The 20,559-nt window shown below is 41.8% G+C and overlaps 1 protein-coding gene across 1 annotated transcript in view; it reads left to right on the top strand.

Annotated features, from left to right (window-relative positions):
* Positions 1 to 20,351, top strand: part of sox1a (SRY-box transcription factor 1a) — an 85,397-nt gene extending 65,046 nt beyond the window's left edge. The window contains exons 2-3 of the mRNA XM_058081164.1: positions 8,397 to 8,542; positions 18,607 to 20,351. Coding sequence (XP_057937147.1) covers positions 18,629 to 19,741 — 1,113 coding nt within the window. The 5' untranslated portion in view covers positions 8,397 to 8,542; positions 18,607 to 18,628 and the 3' untranslated portion in view covers positions 19,742 to 20,351. The remainder of the gene's footprint in view (positions 1 to 8,396; positions 8,543 to 18,606) is intronic.
* Positions 20,352 to 20,559: the final 208 nt, after the last annotated feature.

Raw genomic sequence — 20,559 nt, 5'->3', positions numbered from 1 at the left:
AGACAGAATTCATTCATTCATTCATTTTCTACCACTTTTCCTCACAAGGGTCGCGGGGGTGCTGTAGCCTATCCCAGCTGTCTTTGGGCGAGAGGCGGGGTACACTCTGGACTGGTCGCCAGCCAATCACAGGGCACATATAGACAAACAACCATTCACACTCACATTCATACCTATGGACAATTTGGAGTCGCCAATTAACCTAGCATGTTTTTGGAATGTGGGAGGAAACCGGAGTACCCGGAGAAAACCCACGCATGCACGGGGAGAACATGCAAACTCCACACAGAGTTAACCACTCGACTGCCGTGCCGCCAGAGACAGAATGAAACATACAAATGTCAGTTATTAAGCATAATTATTGATTTTCATAGTAACGTCACTCATGTTTTATTAGATATGCAATCCTTTGCTTGTCTGCGTAAATATTTGTTTTGATTCCTCTCAGATAACACTAAGTCAACAACAACCACACAGCTAGAAGATTTACAGTGGTTTATGCCACTTTTCTTTTTGCCCTCAATCTCCTCTCAGATAAAATTAAGTCCAAATCAACCACAAACCTATAAGCAATGACAGTGGTATGCTCCATATTTGCCACTTCGCTGCACCGTTTTCTTGATGCCGTCCGTCTCCTGTTGGATAAAATGTGTCTTAAATAAATACAAGACAGCTTCTAATTGTTCTCTCTGTGGCGTTCAACAGTTTATCCACATGAGCAGCAAACGGCCATTGTGGCGTGATCGTGTGTCGGCCACTCCCCGTCGAGCTGAATCTTTCATACGGCCACAGATGATGTGCTTAATTATAGATGTCAGGACAAGGCTGGATCCTTAGCCTCAATTAGACAGGGCCATGGGGTTAGTGACCTGCACCACGACTGTCAGTGCCTATTACACATTACACATGGCCAGTGACAGCGAGGCTGGGGGGGTTGGAGGGCAGGGCTGGGTTACAAGGCCTACTACTGTATTCTTTTCACCCCGCCAGCTAAACGCTGCATTCACTTGTGAGCACACACACAATCACAAACCTGATGCACGGCCCATAAAATGTCCACATTGTTTGCCTGATTGTTTCCAACTCTGTGAACTGACCTCAGACAATTGACGGACCATATCAGGACTTTATCACGTGCAAGGATGTATTCTGTGTTAATCAGAACCTGTTGATGTGGAAACGCCGTTGGAGAAACATAGTTTTGAAGCCAGCAAATAGTCATAACAAAGCACAGTTTGATCTTCCAGCAAATATGTCTGACATTGGACATATATTGTATATATATTGTATATATGTATAGACAAATCCTGCGGAAATTTTGTTAGGCATGCCACTTGTGTCATAAACCTTGGGCCCGGTGTCTGCTGGGCTGTTTTGCCATGCGAACAAGTAAGTCCATGTAGACATGAGGAACTGAGCAAAAATGCTAACATGCTAACTGTTAGCATGCTCGCAAAATAGCGCTCATCACCGTGGCACTTACTACAAGTGCCAAGGCTGTCCTATAACGACCCTGCATCATGCCATGTCTGTATTAGCCTTTAGATGCAAGGAAATTAGCTAAAATGCTAATAGTCAATATGGTAGCACCTAGAAAGATAACAAAAAGTACTAATATTGCCAAGGTGTTCTATGTATAGTGTCCTAATATCATGCCATGTGTGTATTTACATTTAGACATGAGTAAATTAGCTAAATGCTAACATGCTAACAGTTGACATGGTAGCACCTAAAAAGATAACACAAAGTACCGAAAGTGCCAAGACAGATCAATAGTGTCCCTAAATCATGCCATGCATGTATTTGCACTCAGACATGAGTAAATTAGCTAAAATGCTAACAGTTAGCATGGTAGCACCTAGCATGACAGCAAAAAGTACCGATAGTGCCAAGGCAGTTCTATCGTGTCCCAACATCATGTATTGTGTATTTGCATTTAGACATGAGTAAATTTGCTAAAATGCTAACATGTTAACAATTAGTATGCGAGCATTGCCATTTGCAAAAAATATATACATATGTATTTTTTTAACGTTCCACACTCTAACTTAGAGTGGGAGCCGAGGTGGATTTGGACTCTGGGCACACCGTCGATAAAGCAACTAAACTAGCAAACTAAACAGTTTACGGAGAAAGTTGTGAGGTTTGTGTTACTACGTGGCTGAGCTACAAGGCTACAAACACTCATTTTTGTATGTTTTCATTAATACCATCGCCAACAAAACTTTCCAAAAAATAAATATCGATCTGATGTAGAATACTGATCTAGCATGCTATGTTGTTTTGTGGAACACTGTGTTATATGATATCAATACTGGCAGGAAAAAAACAATACTGATATATGAGCTGATATTTATTTAATTTTTTTTGCATATTGGCCAGTAAACCCGGTCTGCATAACATTCCTTTAAAAAATAATACAATTATTATTACAGTAATATATGCAATTGTATAATATAACTCAGCCAACCGTGCATGTTCGCTAACATATCCTGGGGCAGTGGTGGCCAGCACAGAGCTCCCAGTGTGCAAACCACAGCCGCCCAGCGTCCCTGTAAGATGACCTCACGGAAAATAGGCCTAATTATTGCTGTGACAGGCCTCGTGCTATCATATTCTACCAGATCAGTCACTACTACATAGGAGTGGGAGAGGCCTAGTCCTGGTTGTTGGTGATGGTAGCTAAAAAAAAAAAATGAACAGAAATATATACCGCTGTGCCACCAAACCCCTCTTAAACTGAGCCCTATGTATTTTTAATGCCTTAATCAACAGATCCCAAGGGAGGGGGAAAACACATAGAAGGGAATTGGTTCTTTCTGTCAGCCAGGTGAACATGGGTAAGTTAGGAATGAGTGAGGACCTCAAGAAATGTCCAAATTCTGCAGGAAATGTTGCATCTATAATAAAGTGGCGTCATTCCAGCACACAGCGTTTACATCAGAGGCTATCAAGGCCTGTCTTTTTACCCCCCCAAGCCACAGTCATTAAGTCTGAATCATTATATGATACATTTCAGGGCTATTTGCCCTGGTTTTGTTCCAAGGAGACAGTAGGCCTGCATGGGACGCTCCTGGGAAAGGGACACACAACACCAACAAGCTCCTCCGTGAGAAAATCAGCTTGATGACACCAATGAGGTTTTTTTTTCTTCTTTGTTTAAACAAAGGGCTCTTTAACCGCTTTGGTTTGTTAAAGAACATCAATATCAGTTGTGCTCTTTATCTTTTACTTTCAGTATTTCACTAATTTTTTGTAATCAAACAGAAAATATAGTTTGAGTTGCCAAATTTGGTTTACTTTTAATCTGTGAAATTCAAGTATGACAATGCACTGGGCTTCAAAACAATGTACATTTTTAACTTTCATACAAGTCTAAAAACAACTTTATGTCATATTGAAAATTGAAATGTGGCGTTAATGGCGGTCACTAACTTACGGCTCGTGCACAGACACATGCCCGTAATGTGAGCACACATACGATATATGTACATGCACACAGTCTCCGAGGAGCTATGGCGAAGCAGGAAAAGGGTGGGATATAGTACATTGGAATGTGAGGAGCACCTCCATTACAGTACCTAACCATAACTTTAACCACTGTTGTTAATAAAAAGAAAAAAGGGCAAAATGTTAATTTTAATTGCAACATAAGATAAGATAAGATATGCCTTTATTCGTCCCTCAGTGGGGAAATTTGCATTGCACAGCAGCAATACATATCAGTACAGAATCAGTTAAGCAGTACAAAATACACAATATAGAAAAATAAACAATATAAAGAACCCAAGTATTAACAAAATCAACAGTTTTTCCCAAAGTTATATACAATACAGTATGTACATAATATGAAACGAGATGAGATATATGACCAGTTTATAAATTGAGATCTTGCTAATGAGTTAATATGAGGCATTATGGAAATACTTCACATAGAACTTAGTATATCACATTAGTATATATAGTATATTAGTATATTAGTATATATAGTTCAATAAACTTGAACTCAGCTCCTCATATATCACAGAACATTTTCTTCCACATGAACAGACAGAATTGAGGATATCTGTAGTACATTTTTTAAACATTCTTAATTAAGCGTAATAAGTTATGACGTTCTCCCTGTGCATGTGTGGGTTTTCTCCGGGTACTCCGGTTTCCTCCCACATTCCAAAAACATGCTGGGTTAATTGGGATTTCAATATCACTTGGATTCTGTGAACATCCGTCAGCAACACAACATTTTAGCATTTCTTCTATTTTGATGAAAAATGTACTGCACCAGGCTGCACGGCGGATTAATGGTTAGCCTGCAGGCCTCACAGCTAGGAGACCCGAGTTCAATTCCACCCATCTCTGTGTGGAGTTTGCAAGTTTTGCATGTTCTCCCCTTGTGTGCACTCCGGTTTCCTCCCACATTCCAAAAACATGCTAGGTTAATTGGTGACTCCAAATTGTCCATAGGTATGAATGTGAGTGTGAATGGTTGTTTGTCTATATGTGCCCTGTGATTGGCTGGTGACCAGTCCAGGGTGACTGCACGAAGACTGCTGGGATAGGCTCCAGCATGCCCGCAACTATTGTGAGGATAAGCGGTAGAAAATGAACAAATGAATAAGTTATGATGTTATTATGGAAAAAAGATTGTTACTTTAAGTGACGAATGTATGGTAACATTCTTTCCCTCTTGTTGAGGCTCTTTCCTCTTATGGAATAAGTCAATTGTCGTACAACTGAGGTTTAGTGGCATCCACTTTAATACAGCTTTCCGGGTGTCTTTGCGAATAAAAACTATGAACCTAATGAGATCTTGCCGCCCTTAGTCTCCACTTGGATGAAATTAGGTCTACAACAACAACAACCTTGGAATGATTTACAGTGAGTGGACTACAGAGTGGTATCTCTGTTTTCTTGCTGCCCTCAATCTCCTCTCTAATACACTTTGTTAAGTATAGAAACGCAACATCCGCCACTCTTTGTTTGCCTGTCTTGTTTTGACTGGAGTGTTCAAAGCGGCCTTGAACGGTAGTTTCCAGTTGTTATGTTTTTTTCCTCGGTGTAACATTATTCTTTATTCCCTCTTACCGAAGGATGTCATCCTTCTGGAAGGTGTCACAAATCCTTTGATCCTTTCATGTTGACTAAAAATGAGATCTACCGAGTTGCACTTGTTGGAGGCCAATTTTTCCTCAAAATGTTCAGTCAAAGTCCAAATGATGTACATTTTGCAGGATTGTAACGTCAAGGTACTAGGGTACAGGTAATTATTTCGATAATTCTTGTTATTTCCTATGGGAAAAGCATTCCGGAGCAGGTTATGTTCAACTTTTCAGGTTCTACTACTAACGTGAAACTAATAATCCGAGGGAGGATGAAGCCATTAAAAGGATCATGTGTATGTTTTGAGATCAAGGCTTTAACTGTCAAAACTTTACATCCGTCGCCAATATAAAACCCTTTAAAGTGTGACGTAGGCGTGACAGGGTTTGGTTAACGGCGCCGCAGAGCCGACAGTGCCAAGTCGGAGCGCGACGACATATTTTCGGCTCCATTCAATGGGGGGGTGGGGGGGGGGAACACTCGCTGGTTGGGTCAACAGCTGCAGGCTAGAATTAGAAATCAATTATTCAGCTTTCGACAAGCTCATTAAGTTTGTGAATAGGATTTTCTGTTCGCAGTCTGCCTGCTCATTTCTCCTTGCTTGCAGTTTCTAATTAGTATTTCTTTTAATTTTAAAGTTTGATGGGAGTTTTGGCTTTTTTTTTTTTTTTTCGGAAAAGGTGGCAATCAACTTAACACACACAGAAGCCTCCTGTGAACTCTGTCATTATCTGACTGTGTGTGTGTGTTCCTGCATGTGTATGTGCACAGACCACTGCCGTTGTTTGGGCACTGTCTAATGACGGAGAGTCATCAGTGCTAAATTAGGCATTAATAATCCAAGAGGTGTAATCTCGGGAAATTAGGCATTAATAATCAAAGGATGAAATTATCCCACAAGGCCGTAAATGAAGCAGCACTAATCGGCGGGTGGTATTTTTACTGGAAATGTGAGAATGTGGTCGGCGAGGGGGGAGAGAATGGCGAGGATAGGCGTCCACATTGCTATGGAAACGGCCATCATTTAGCACCATCAAAGTAAGCTTACATTTCCTAAAACTGTTACAGTGCGGGACGGCTTATTAGCAAACGCTGCTCACACACACACACACACACACATATTCTCCTCCCTCTCACTCCCTTTCTCCCCTTTTCCTCTCCTCCTCCTCTCCACATTGTGTGTGTCTATCTGATCCCGTGGCCTTTTGTTGCGCTATGAAAGGCCCGATGCCACACTCATTATTTTCTCCTTTATCTCTCTCCCCACTGCTCTGATTAGAACAGTCGCCCCTGACAGACGCCCTCAGCCGGCTCCTATCCATTACATTGTGTGTGCGTGTGTGTGTGTGTGTGTGTGTGCACGTGCACTTGCAACACATGTGAAGCTTGCCTACCTATATAAATCATAAGTGTGCTTCCCACAGAGTGACAACATGACTATTAAAGGCCGAGATTAGATGCGTTCAGGTTCGCCTGTTATGATGCAGGAAAAAACACACACATGTGGCACAACATGGTACATTCGCAAAGATTCTGCCATTGCAGAGATAATGAACACTGTCAGATATATTGTAATCTGCCAAACACCATACTTGTGAATCACGTCAAAATTATAATTCTCAATTGTTTGGTTCATACTTTGATATTTTGTAGAATCTAGAAATTTGTCCGGCATTTTTTCCCAAGTGCTCTGACCGTTTTTGGTGTAGTTATATGCACAAATGACAAAATGTTAAAAAAAAAAATCCTGGATCCGGATGGTGATCCTCCTTGGTAAGCTGTTCAGGGCATGCCCAGCTGGGAAAAGGCTTCCCTACTGAAACTGAAACCAGATAAGCAGAGGAAGATGGATGGATGAATGGATGGATGGTGATCCTGATCACCCCTGAAATATAATCAGTCCGTCTATGTCTTATTTCCAAAATTTCATCCAAATCCATTCAAGACTTTTCAAGTCATTTTCAACAAAAAAAATTGTAAAACTGCTTTGTTTTTGTTGTTTTTTTCACTGCTCCTAATGTGTTATTGAGGTGATCTCACTAATAATAATAATGTAATTTATTTTATGGGCCTCTCCTGAATGGCAGACTCCAGAAGAGGTGCAGCAGCTTGAGAAAAATAAAGACAACACTTGTTTTTCAAACCTAAGTTAACTTGATAAATGATAATTAACTGTATATATACAGCACCTTTCAAGACACCCAAAGCACATTATACTGATAATTCATTATCCATTCATGCCACAGTCACACACCATAATTAATATTGTAGCCTCAGCTGACAATGCCCAAGGACACAACAGCAGTGACTGGGATGGAAGGTGCTGGGTTTTTAACTGCCAACCATCCGGTTTCTGCACAAGCCAACTTTAGTAAATTTTAAAAGTGAATTTAATAGTTTTTAGTCTCTACGATGATAGAGGCTCCAGAAAAGCAGTTTTTCAGTTGTATTGTTGTATTATGATCTCTGACTGGAGGACCACTGTGCCACACTTTGAAAACAGATACTTTAATTGCAATTCACAGCCAGACCCTTTTCTATAGTTTACTTTTCTGGTTCTATGGTAATAAAATAATAAATATATTGTTAAATGTCTACTTCTCTAAAGACAGAATTAGATGTATTTACTTGTCCCTATGAAGTGGCCGATTTGTCTCAGGCGTGATCACAAAAACTGCAAAGGATTTCAAACTGGCTAATCTTTAATAAGCCATTTATAACCCAGTGAACAAGTCACGCACAGAATTATGGACAACACTTTTAAGTATAAAGATCCATTTAAGAAAAAAAACATATTTTCTCCCCATAGGTGCTCTGCCTCTGCAAGTGCTCTGAATATGTCATTTGCTTTTAAATTGCATTATCATGCAAAACGAGAGAGGAAATTTGATGAAACTGGGATGGAGTCACCTGTGAGTTAATGGAATATGGCTTTAAGAGGGAACTAATTATGCCTGTTTAGCAAGAATTGAATGGTAGTCCTTTGGAAGGCCTGATTTTGCCAATGTAAACATTAATGGCCTCCTTGATTAACATAAGAATAGTGTGTTATTGTGCTGCAGCCAATTGGATATGCATCTGTGCTGCACCACACACACACACACACACACACACACACATTTACAAACTGACTGGAAGCTCTAATACACATATTACCTGCCTTATCTGCTAACGATGCCATTTCTGTTTCATTGTTTAACTAATTCATACAAAATTCATTTTCCAATTACAGTAAAGCGTCGCTGCTTTGCAGAGACTAAAAGATGAGCTTTTTTTTTTCTTCTTTTTTCATGCAGAAAGTTCCTGCACCAGGGGGACAAAGATGGCGGAGGCACAGGTGTGTGTTCAGTCTTGATAGGGCAAGCTAAAGGGCACGTGAAAGGAAGGTGGGCTTTGACTTTGGAGGCGCCTCCCGGGGATGATGACCTTCTTTCACATTCTGGTAAGTTTGACAACTGAGGAGAATCCCAACCTGGCTTCTAAGACACTCTTTACTCTTTCTCTGAGGTCCTGCAGCTTCCTTAAAGGCCAAGCTGATGATAATGTTGTTAGCAAAGGTACACAATGTAGCTTATGTCGCACAATGAAGCAAAGCCGCAAACAACCGGTTTAGTCAGCAATTATAATGTTTTTATTGCAATTGGAAAGTTTCTTTGATTGTTCTGAACTCCTATTTCCATGAAAGTTGTGCTGCCTGGAGGGGTTGTTCCCTTACATGGATTTATTCAACTTTTCATAGCTGAAGTCACGTTCTTCCACTTCTTTAGATAGCACACTCCTTTTAGACTTAATCACCGGCACCTCTGTTGGTTGCAACCAAGTGAACGAATGAATGGAGTGTTCCCATTGTGTTCCGAATTGTCCATTCCACTATACACTCAAACTAAAAATTTTGCACTGAGGTTTTCAGTAGAGCTTCAAAAATACAAAACGGGAATGAGAAAAAACGTTGTTTGAGTAAGTAATTTATTGCAAATGTTCAAGGCTGTTGTCAGGCGGGTATTAAGAACCACAGTGTTGTCCTGTTAAAAAAAAAAAAACAGATATTACCATCATATTATCATGAGGGATTGCCCCCTGAAAGTTCTCCACATAGCTATGTGCCAGTTGACGCCCCTGCACACACTGGAGCTCCATTGTTCCATTAAAAGAAAAGGCAGCCCAACCATTAGGACCATTAAGGTGATTTTTTGAAATGACAGCTTCAAATACGTGATGAGGTTGGTTGTATTAAACTTTCTCAGTTCTGTGCCCCCAGGTGAGAAATTGTACATGATATGCTTGTATTGGAACTTGTAGATACAGGACGATATAATCAGATACTCATTTTTCAACTGATATCAGACCAATGTCCGATTACTGATTATTATTATCTTATTTAATGTAGTCGTATTGTGACCCTGGAATCCATTATTGATGTTACCAGTATTTCTAAAGGAAATCTGGAAAGGATCATTTTGGACCTTAGAGGTTCCACAACAAAATAGGAGTTCATTCATTTTCTACCACTTATCCTCACGAGGGTCGCTGGGGGTGCTGGAGCCTATCCCAGCTGTCTTCGGACGAGAGGCGAGGTACACCCTGGACTGGTGGCCAGCCAATCACAGGGCACATATAGACATGGACAATTTGGACAATTTGGATATTGTACTTATTATTCACTTTTTCATTCACTTTTCTTTCACTTATTCTTTCACTTTTTCTGTTTTTTTGCAACTCTAAATGCAACAAATGGTGTTAAGGGAGGAAGTACTGTATAAGAATAAGAAGAATACAGTAGTTATTGTAGTGATGGGCAGTGAGGTTCCTGGCTGGGGAGGCACTGACTTATCCTCACGAGGTTGCTGGAGCCTATCCCAGCTGTCTTCGGGCGAGAGGTGGTATACACCCTGGACTGGTCACCAGCCAATCACAGGGCACATATAGACAAACAACCATTCACACTCACATTCATACCTATGAACAATTTGGAGTCGCCAATTAACCTAGCATGTTTTTGGAATGTGGGAGGAAACCGGAGTACCCGGAGAAAACCCACGCATGCACGGGGAGAACATGCAAACTCCACACAGAGATGGCCGAGGGTGGAATTGAACCCTGTAGCTCCTAGCTGTGTGGCCTGCGCACAAACCACTCCACGGGAGTTAAATATCAATTGAATTTAGTGTATAATGCTGCCATCTTACTTATGTGTATGATGCTTACCTTGCTGTTGTACTGTAGTTTTCCTGCAATTCAGTGTGTAAAAATAAGTAGTGTTCTAGCAGTGAATGGGATTCAGGGTGCAGGGTGCATCTTTTGCTAAGTGTAAGTGCCAAAGTGGTTTGTTGTGCCTGTTACGCTACTGTTTTCTTGTACATCTTTATATTGGACTAACATGAGAGAATTTTGCCATCATCAAAAAAAAAAGAAAAGAAAAGACTTCCCGCTAATGGGCTGTGACCTAGCCACCTCCTCCTCCTGTGTTGTTTGCAGGGGCTTGGCCTGATAGCCATTAGTGTTACACCCTATTACATCAGTAATGACTGACTGCGAGCTCTAATTAGAGATGTGTTAGCCACAGATGACTTGCACCCTCCTCCTTCTTCTTACTTTTTCACTCCATCACCGTGGCGATGCTATTAGCACCTACCAGTTTCTGCTTCTGCCTGTCACTGACGGGGAGGGGGTTATATGGCTAATTGATAACCGGAGAGGTAAACTCTTTTCATGTAATTGTCAGATTGAGAGTGTATCTTGCATGCTAATGTACATCTGTTAAATTTTACAGAGGTGCTTTTTTTTTTTACTGAATTTGTAATTCATAACTTTCGACTTTAAGGATGGTTGTCTTTTGAATTTCCACTGTGTAGCGGATCACATAAATGGGTAGCTGATATTAATTTTAGAGGTGTGTTTTCTTCATAAGTTTCCTCAAAATCAGCTAAGTGCATTCCACCATTTAGTGAATGGTCACCACAAATCAAAGTGGGTGCATACGTTTTTTGTTTTTTTTTTAGCAAAAAAGCACCACCATGGGGCACGCCCCACTATTTGACAGACTGCACAGCAGTCTAGCGCAGACTAGGAGATAGGAGACAGCTAGGAGACCCGAGTTCAATCCCACCCTCGGCCATCTCTGTGTGGAGTTTGCATGCCATATTCCAACATTCCCACATTCCAAAAACATGCTAGGTTAATTGGTGACTCCAAATTGTCCATAGGTATGAATGTGAGTGTGAATGGTTGTTTGTCTATATGTGCCTCTCGCCCGAAGACAGCTGGGATAGGCTCCAGCACCCCCGCGACCCTTCCTCAAGAGGAAAAGTGGTAGAGAATGAATGAATCTGCTCTGCTGTCATGTCAGTTGGAGGTTTGTGTCCGAGGAAACTCCTCCCTTGTTCCCTTGCTCCATCACAGTTCACAGTTTTCCGGATTTTCTATTTCGCAGAATTTCATAAGTGCAATTTTAGTGCTTTTTCAAAAACAATTTTACAGCGTAAGAATGCTGTTACAGGCTGAGCGTGGCCCTTTAAGAAGAATTGCATTGTGGGAAATTCAGTATTGTCTTCTACATCCTGATTGGTTGTACAACGTCTTTTAACAATGACAAACAACCATTCACACTCACATTCATACCTATGAATGTGAGTGTGAATGGTTGTTTGTCTATATGTGCCCTGTGATTGGCTGGCGACCAGTCCAGGGTGTACCCCGCCTCTCGCCTGAAGACAGCTGGGATAGGCTCCAGCGACCCCGTGAGGATAAGTCAGTGCCTCCCCAGCCATGAACGTCACTGCCCATCACTACAATAACTACTGTATTCTTCTTATTCTTATACAGTACTTCCTCCCTTAACAGGAGCTGCAAAACAAAACATAAAAAGTGAAAGAATAAGTACAATGTGCAGCATTATTAGAACTGATGTCTTGTAAGGTCCACTGTGGTCAGGCAGGGCATCATGTGTGACAGTTTGAATCCTTTGAATTTTGTCTTGGGTTCCACCATATAGGAACCTGCATTGACAAGTATCATAAATGAAAGTGTGTGCAGTTTATTTGCACTGAACTGACATCTCATGAACTATGAGGGAATCTTTTTTTTTATGATATTCATGGTGATGGTTCACATTCTTTAATTTAGCAAAAAGATTCTCCCTCAAAAAAGATTAGTTGGTTGGTTGAATTCTTAAGTTTTGGAACTCAGGGGCATTCATTTTGTGTTCCACCATAAGTCAACCAACATAAATAGGTAGTGGAGGTCAAAGTGGGTGCAGTTACTCACTTCTCGTGTTATTCTTCTGACTTATTCGGAGGAAGTATCTCCAAAAAGCCAACAAAAAAGCATATTATGTCCGTTGAATTGTGGTCTTGTAAAGTACACTGGCATTTTACGTCAAACTCTTGTTGTTTTGTGCAACTTTAGAGCCCATATATTCCCCAGAAAAGGGTGTTCTGCTTTCGAGGTTCCACTTTAATTTGGCCTTATTTATGTCTTCGGCCAAACATACCCCCGTCCCCTCCTTTGTGGAATAATAATGGGATGTTTCTTATGGGTTTGTCAACTGTGATAAGATGATTATCTGAAAGGTCTGTGGCATATTGTGGAGAGAGTCTTGCCTTCGCTGCTGGAGTAGGTAATCCCGGGTAATAGCATTATGGACACAGTGTTTTCCTAAAGACCATGATTATCCACTGCTGTTTGCCGCCGGATTGACACTGGCCTCCCTGGTCCTCTTCCCTCCCCTCTTTGTATCTCCGCTTCTTCTTCCTTGTGGTGGTGGTGTCATCCTGCCTCTGACTCACCACTCCACTCCATCAAGCTCTCATATATGCGCTCTCAGGAAAGGCAGCAAGGAGATAAAAATAGCGAGTGACAAAAGAACAAATTGCTCGTAGACAAGAGTGGCCCAGATTTTGAATGGCGCTGTCGAAAAGGCGCGCACACACCTTCTTGCTTTGGCAGTTTGAGGTTACCGTTTGGCTTAGTGAGGACGTGCCAAGTCGGGGCGTCTGGCACACATCACGTCCACGCGTGCAAGTTTATCCCGACACGGCAGTTGCGTGACGGGTGTCTTGTAAATAATGCTGAATTGGATGTTTTGACATCTTGTCTATCCATTCAGATTTTTTACTACAGGATGTAGTGTGTACCGCACTGATGGAAAATAACATTGTGTTCTTTGTTGTTCAACATGTGCTCCCCTTTTTATTAGGTACACCGACTCAGTCTACAATAGCACAAAGTTTGTTGTGATGCTGCCTTTTGTTGCAATATGCTTCAGACAAACTTTGCAGCCTGAAGTCACTCGTTTCACACCTGCTGCTGCAAACCCAAACCAGTTCAGTGGTAGCCATGTTGTTACTCTGTGTTGGTCTCTTTTAAGGAAATGAGAGGAATGGGGGAAGCTTCGGAAGCTCCTGGGAGAAAAAGAATAATATATAAATATATATATATAATATATAAATATAAAAATATATAATTATGCCCTGCAGCCCAAAAATAATCATTTCATTGCTAAAATTCATATAGCGGGTTTCGGGTTTTGCAACATCAGACACGGTCGCTCACCTGACCCAGCATCGATTGATCAGAAGGTGCTGAAGAGTTGATCGATCTTGTTGTCTCTGGTCCTTGCTCCGCCTGTAATGTCCAGTGTTTTTCGGGCGTTGTGAGGTGAGTGTTCCATAAATCCCCTGTGTTCTGCTTCAACAGTCAATAGGGGTGACGATATTTCTGGTTTAGAAAAGCAAAAACAGAAAGAAAAAACAGAAAAGCTGTGGGAAGAAGGAAGCCTGAAGTCTATCAGATTACTGGCATCACTACTGTGAATGCTAGCACACGTAACATTAAATGGCAGTGAGTGAGGTAGGATTGGAATCGAACATTAAGTGCTTTGTGCACACTATAAACCTTGCAATTATACCTGCACTCACCATTTCCAGCGTCACTCACTTGTGACGTTTTTTTTTTTTTTGTCACAGTTCAACAGAAGCAAAAGCTGTAGTAATTCTACATTTGATCAAAGTTACTTAGGATTTGTCAGATCAAAACACAATGTCTTTATATAACTACACATTAACATGGTAAATTATTAGTAGTAGCAGCTAAAACTACTGTCATTATTTCAGTGTTTATAATTTTTTTGCCTTTGTTTCTCTTTTTGTTTGTGGACCTACATGCAAAGTTATAAAACATTTCAAAATATAATGCATTTTTTGTGGCTCAGTTATATAAAAGTCTGGTCAGTTTGTTCAGTCCTATATTTTGTCATTGTAGTTTTCTTCACATTCATGTTAAAATATCTTCTTGTCTCGTAGTTGTGAACCCAATATCATGAATCGGTCATACATTTTGCCTTTTGTCCTGCCCTTGGCAAAGGTCCTTGCGCATTCAACTACAGCCGCTGAGCCTCTTGCTGATGGTTTCTGCAGCAGGTTTGAGCATCTGTTTGTGGTGCCTTGTGGTGTAGCAGCCTTCTCCCAATGCTTTTGGGAAGCTCCAACTTTTCCTTTGTTGAGTGCAGTGGGCAGTTTGGGGTCCCCACTCTACCCCAATTTAAGAGGTTAAGCGAGCTAAGTAGCACTTTATACACAACATGAACCAGGAAGGTGGTGTGTTGTGGTGTGGCTAAGCTTACCAGAGATCGGACCAAGTGGCTAACCCCCCTGAAGTTCCCTGGGAGGCCAGATTGTTGACTGGTCAAATACCTTGCCCAAGCTCCGAACTGAGGGTATCACTGTGATTATTATAAGAATGGGAGTTTTAATGTATTCTACCCACAGCTCGCCTCCAAGCACGCCCACTCTGCTGTGGTTGGTCACACTGCCAGTGCATAGAAAGAGTTCCGGTTTCTGCCGCTAACTGCACAGGAGTTAATAAACGGCGATTTATCTTTTTAAAATGTCCGCTTTTAACATACAGCCATATATGTTGGATCCCGAATCCGATACAGATGTAAAAACTGGACAGTCTGAATTTTCTCAAGAAAAGAGGATACTTCAAAATGTCAATGGTAGCTTTATCATTTTAGTGTTAGCTTTTCTACAGCATCGGTAACGTGTAAGGTAACGCGGCATTGCTAGCAAGTAAACAGTGGAGCAGCACTTGGCGGAGGGCTTAGATTTTATATATAAGAACGTTTGCCCGTCTGTGATGTCACAAAGGAACGTTTTTACCACGCCTTTTCAAACCGAGCGTTTTGAGCCATCCCAAACTTCTTTCAGGGCTTACTTCCAAATGCGCAAAGCTCATTATCCGAAACTTTGGCAACATGCTAACTACATTTATGGTTCAGAAACGTGGAAAAAGCACAACAGGTCCCATTTAAAACCGAAAACATTGCCCTTGTAAAGTTTTTGGTGGCCACAGTTTGACTCTGGAACAGATCATTTCTACTTACATTATTTCCATTGGGAACCACCCAGCATATTAATACTAGATATACTAGAAACACACAATTATATTTACATTTGTTATAGTTATTATGGGACTTTCCCCACCTTGTTACCACATGGTGAGGCACCTGCCAACTCTAAAACACCCCCCCCCCCCCCCCCCCCCAGGCTGTGTATATGGCTGTCACTACCACATGTTGGCAAGCTGTGCATGGTCATGTAAACTGATTTTGCATTGAATTGCATGTATGTAGGCTAGTTTACTAAGTCAACCCCCTACACACCTCAATCATTTTGCATCCTTTACTCCTCGATGGTATTGGATTTGGGTATGGTTCTTCAGGAGGATGTGTTGAGATGGATGGGTTTTTTTGGGGGGAGTGCTTGCTCACCAAGTCATTCCCCCTCCTCTTCCTCCTCCTCGAATCCGTCACAAACCCCCTCTCAGAACCCATGCATCTCTCAATGCAGCCTAATCATGCTAGATAGCCACAAACGCATTATTTATTAGAATACTTGTTCGCTATTGTTCCGTGCCACACACACAAAAAAAACGCCTCCCTGCCAATTATGTTAGCAGCGAGTCCCCCCCTTTTTCACCCCTCCAGAAAGCAACGATAACTTGGAATAATGTTTTTTTTTAAACGTGTGCGTGTGTCTGTGCTTATGTTTGTGTGTGTGCGCGCTAGCTGCTGGCTCTTAAACCGGCACTGGGTGCTCGGATCCTTGGCACTGTTCTAGCTTGTTGCGGCCATGCTTGTATGTTATGTGGGGCATTGATGGGTTTTTTGGGTTGTTGTTTTTTTTTAAGATTTTTATGATGCCGGGTGAGAGAAAGCTACTTGGAGTGGAGTGGACGTGGGATAAACGCGTAAGTGAGGGGGGGAATTTTTCATTGCGGATTTGTTATGCATCCTGTGTGAAAAGACTTTTAAATGAAAGGTGGAATTGTGTGTGTTTTTGGACATAGTGTATTTGATAGAACCAGTTACTTTTTTTGCAGGGGAAATGTATTTTGTGCGTTTTATTCCGAGTAATAATGAACTTTTGTGAATGTTTTGCAGCACATGATCAATATTTTTTTTTTCCTTTTTGCATGTATTAAAGCTCTATAGTCGTGCCCAAAAGAGGTGGAGGGTTTGTTAAGAGGGTTTTTTTGTGGAAAAGGAAGGGAGAAGGGTGAAAGGGGTTTAGCAGAGTGCATGTCACCATGAACATGAAGGTTAATCTCATGTGTTCAACAGAGGAAGTAGCTCAGCAACTCTTATTCTAACAATGATTAAGATTCTACTTATTTATCTCCTTATTTAATATCAGTTCTGACAATTTAAAGTATGTCCAAAAATTTTAATATTTATATATTTTTGAATACAAATCAGTAAATATTAACAATGATTTAAATGAATGATAGTACAATTAAATATCTGATTGATTGATTTATTTGTTAATTTATTTTGAACGTGCAATTAACATTGGAAAACATCACATAGTATAATTCACAGTTCCACTTTTCCAAAAAGCAATAGAAAGCTTATTTAATCCTGATCCCCATCCGTTTCATATCAATTGCAATACATTTGTTCACTTCCTGTATTCCAAATATACTCTTTGCTAGTTTAAAATACATAGGAAAATGATATGGTAATATTACAATCTGGTAAAATAGGTTCTTGTGATGATGATTTATGGAAAGATTTGGATAAATTACAATTATAACAACAAATGTGATCAATTTGGTCATATCAAGAATACAAACCCTTAATTTTTTAAATATATAAAGTCCACTTTTATGTGTTATGATAGATACAGTACATAATAGGATGTCATTACATTGTGCTGAAAATGGCATTCTGTTTGCCTACAGTAGACTACAAGATCCACAATGCACTGCGAGGCACTGGCATTTGTCCCATTGCTGTGGGGCTATTGTCATGCAGTTTTAAGTTCCTCTTCAATACTCTTGGAATTTGGTGAATAGGCCATATTTGCCTGTATGTGTGACACAGGGCTTAACAAATTAAGCACAAATGTTTACAGTTTATATATGTGACTGGGTAATAAGGAGATCTCATTATATCTCATCACTATAGTGCATCATATATAGTGCATTCTTGAAATGACTATATGAAAACACATTATTTTCATCCAAAAACTTGAATTTTATTCCAAATCCTGACACTTTGCCCATTTACTTCTGAGTCCATGAAAATGAATTGCAAAACTCTGCAATTCATATTAAGGCATGCCTTAATATGGCTGTACCTATTAGATAGTATATGTGCACCCTGCAGGCTGATATTTTATTGGCCCCTGAACATACCACACTTTCAAGAAAAAAAAACTAGCATAGCATAATTTGTGTAGGAATTGTTTTAGTATTTTACAAACAAAGGGTGGCTGTTAGTTTGTCTTCATGCTCCCCTCATTGGAAAAACATAGGAAATATAGTAGAAAAAGTTTATATTTGGAGTTAGGCTGTTTTTTGTTAAATTGATTTTAGCATTTTTTACTAAATGAAAAATATGAAAGTACCCCAGCATTCGGGGATTTTTCAATCATTTGGACACCTAAATGATACAGGCCTTATATTGTTTGTACTATATAGCCTAGAGCAAAAGATATAAAAACTAACCTCTGAACCTAACTGTAAATTCAAAATGTAAGAAAAGGTTAATTAACTTAGTTATTTTTAAAACATAAATGTAGCTTGAATGCAAAGTTCTTGCTGTTTTGTTGTTGTTTATCGGTTTGGAAATGTTTCACGTCTCCCCCTCCTCCTCTTCCTCTCCTTCCAATGTGTTGTACATCTGCTGGAGTCAGCTGACCCTGCACATGCAAATGAGCCTGCAAGCTGGCTCCTCATTGGCCGCCTGCGCCTCATTTAAGTGCTGTCAGTGGCCGCGTCACATGGCCGCCGCTGCAAGCAACTTGTCAACTCGGAGTGTCTCCAATGTGCATTTTGTCAGAGTGGATGTGAAGCAGCAGGGCGACGGCTGCAGTCCTCATCCGGATTGGAGAGCATTTTTTGGGGGGAATATTACTTTCACTTTGGGGGTCGACTGAAAACTACTGACACCGCCCGTGTGAGCTCATTTCAAACAACTTTGTTTTTTTTTTCTTGCTGGTGAAGTTGTCCCAGAAAAGCTGCTTGAATGTATAGCATGATGATGGAGACCGACCTCCACTCCCCCGGCCCCCAAACCAACACGGCCGGGGGGCAAACGGGGCCCAACGCAGTCTCCAAGGCGAACCAGGAACGGGTGAAGAGGCCCATGAACGCCTTCATGGTGTGGTCCCGCGGTCAGCGGAGGAAGATGGCGCAGGAGAACCCCAAAATGCACAATTCGGAGATCAGCAAACGGCTGGGGGCCGAATGGAAGGTGATGTCCGAGGCTGAGAAGCGGCCCTTCATCGACGAGGCCAAGAGGCTGCGGGCCATGCACATGAAGGAGCACCCGGATTACAAGTACAGACCCAGGCGGAAGACCAAGACGCTCCTCAAGAAGGACAAGTACTCTCTCGCCGGTGGACTGCTCACCGGAGCCGGCGGAGCCGGCGGCTTAGGCATGGCGTCCTCCGCGGTGGGCCAGAGACTGGAGAGCCCGGGGGCGCCTCACGGCGGCTCCGCCGGCTCTGGCTACGCTCACATGAACGGCTGGGCGAACGGCGCCTACCCGGGACAGGTAGCTGCAGCCGCGGCCGCCGCTGCCATGATGCAAGAGGCGCACCTCGCCTTCGGGCAGCACCCGGGCGGAGGCGCGCACCACGCACTCAACCACCACCACCCGCATCACCACCCGCATCACCACCACGCACACCCGCACCACCACCATCACCACAACCCTCAGCCCGTCCACCGCTACGACATGAGCGCGCTCCAGTACAGCCCCATCTCGAACTCGCAAAGCTACATGAGCGCGTCCCCGTCCGGTTACGGCGCCCTCGGCTACACGCAGCACCAAGCCTCCGCTGTCTCCTCTTCGTCCTCCTCTTCGTCCTCCTCTTCCTCCGCCGCCGCTGCCGCCGCCTCCTCCATGGGGACGCTGGGCTCGCTGGTGAAGTCCGAACCGAGCGTCAGCCCACCGGTGACCGCGGCCCACCAGCGAGGCCCCTGTCCAGGGGACTTGAGGGAGATGATAAGCATGTACTTGCCCACCGGGGAGCCGGGGGACCCCGCCATGCAGAGCCGGCTCCACGCCTTGCCGGCGCACTACCAGAGCGCCACGGCCGGAGTGAACGGGACGGTCCCGCTGACTCACATCTAAGGACCCCCCCACTCCACCCCCTGATTTATTATTCAATCATTGGAAACTGCAAACGAACACATAACCAAATATTTACCTCTTTTTTAGCCCTGCTCCTGTCAACTACCTGCATTTTGTACAGAATGTTTATCACATTGTAAATGAAAGCTACAACATTCTTAGTTTCTTTTTTGGGGGGGGGGGGATAAGGAGGGGGCTCAGATTTTATTATTTTATTTTTTAGTTATTGTGCTATAATCCTTTTAAGTCTAAGCTATGCCTGGTGCACCTTAGACACCCCCACCCCCTTTTATTTCTTGTAAGTTATTGAAAAAATGTCTACAATATTAACAGAAAGTGCTTTTTTAAAAAAAAGAAAGAAAGAAATGGGAGAGAATAATCGCTTTTAAAACTTTAAAACATTTTGTGTTTCCACTCCCTCCGTTTTATTGTAACAATCCCTTCCTGTAAAATTGTGAATACTTTTAATATTTGAAAGAAAGGATGACTTGGCAACGTGCTGTTTTAATTGTAATTTATGTGCTTTTCTCTACAAAAAAGAGAAAAAGCATTGATACTTACTGCAATGGCACACACACTCAAAGAATGGAATAAATTTCACAAGATGTTGTTTTGAAGTCTTATAAGTTTGGATACAAAAAATTTACATTTTCAACGCAAGAGAGGGCTTCTTTGATGAAGGTTTTAAATTGCTTTTATTTTTTTTGTGCGCAAACTACTGGCACGTATTTTAAATAATGTGCCTGGGAATCAACTCTTATTGTTTAGGATTATAATTTATTACCAATATGATAACTTCATAACGTTCTTTCTTTTGC

The sequence above is a fragment of the Doryrhamphus excisus genome, chromosome 9, assembly GCF_030265055.1.
Source record: "Doryrhamphus excisus isolate RoL2022-K1 chromosome 9, RoL_Dexc_1.0, whole genome shotgun sequence".
Taxonomy (NCBI): Eukaryota; Metazoa; Chordata; class Actinopteri; order Syngnathiformes; family Syngnathidae; genus Doryrhamphus; species Doryrhamphus excisus.
The sequence above is the reverse complement of the archived record's forward strand: the minus strand, read 5'-3'. Positions and strand labels throughout refer to the sequence as shown.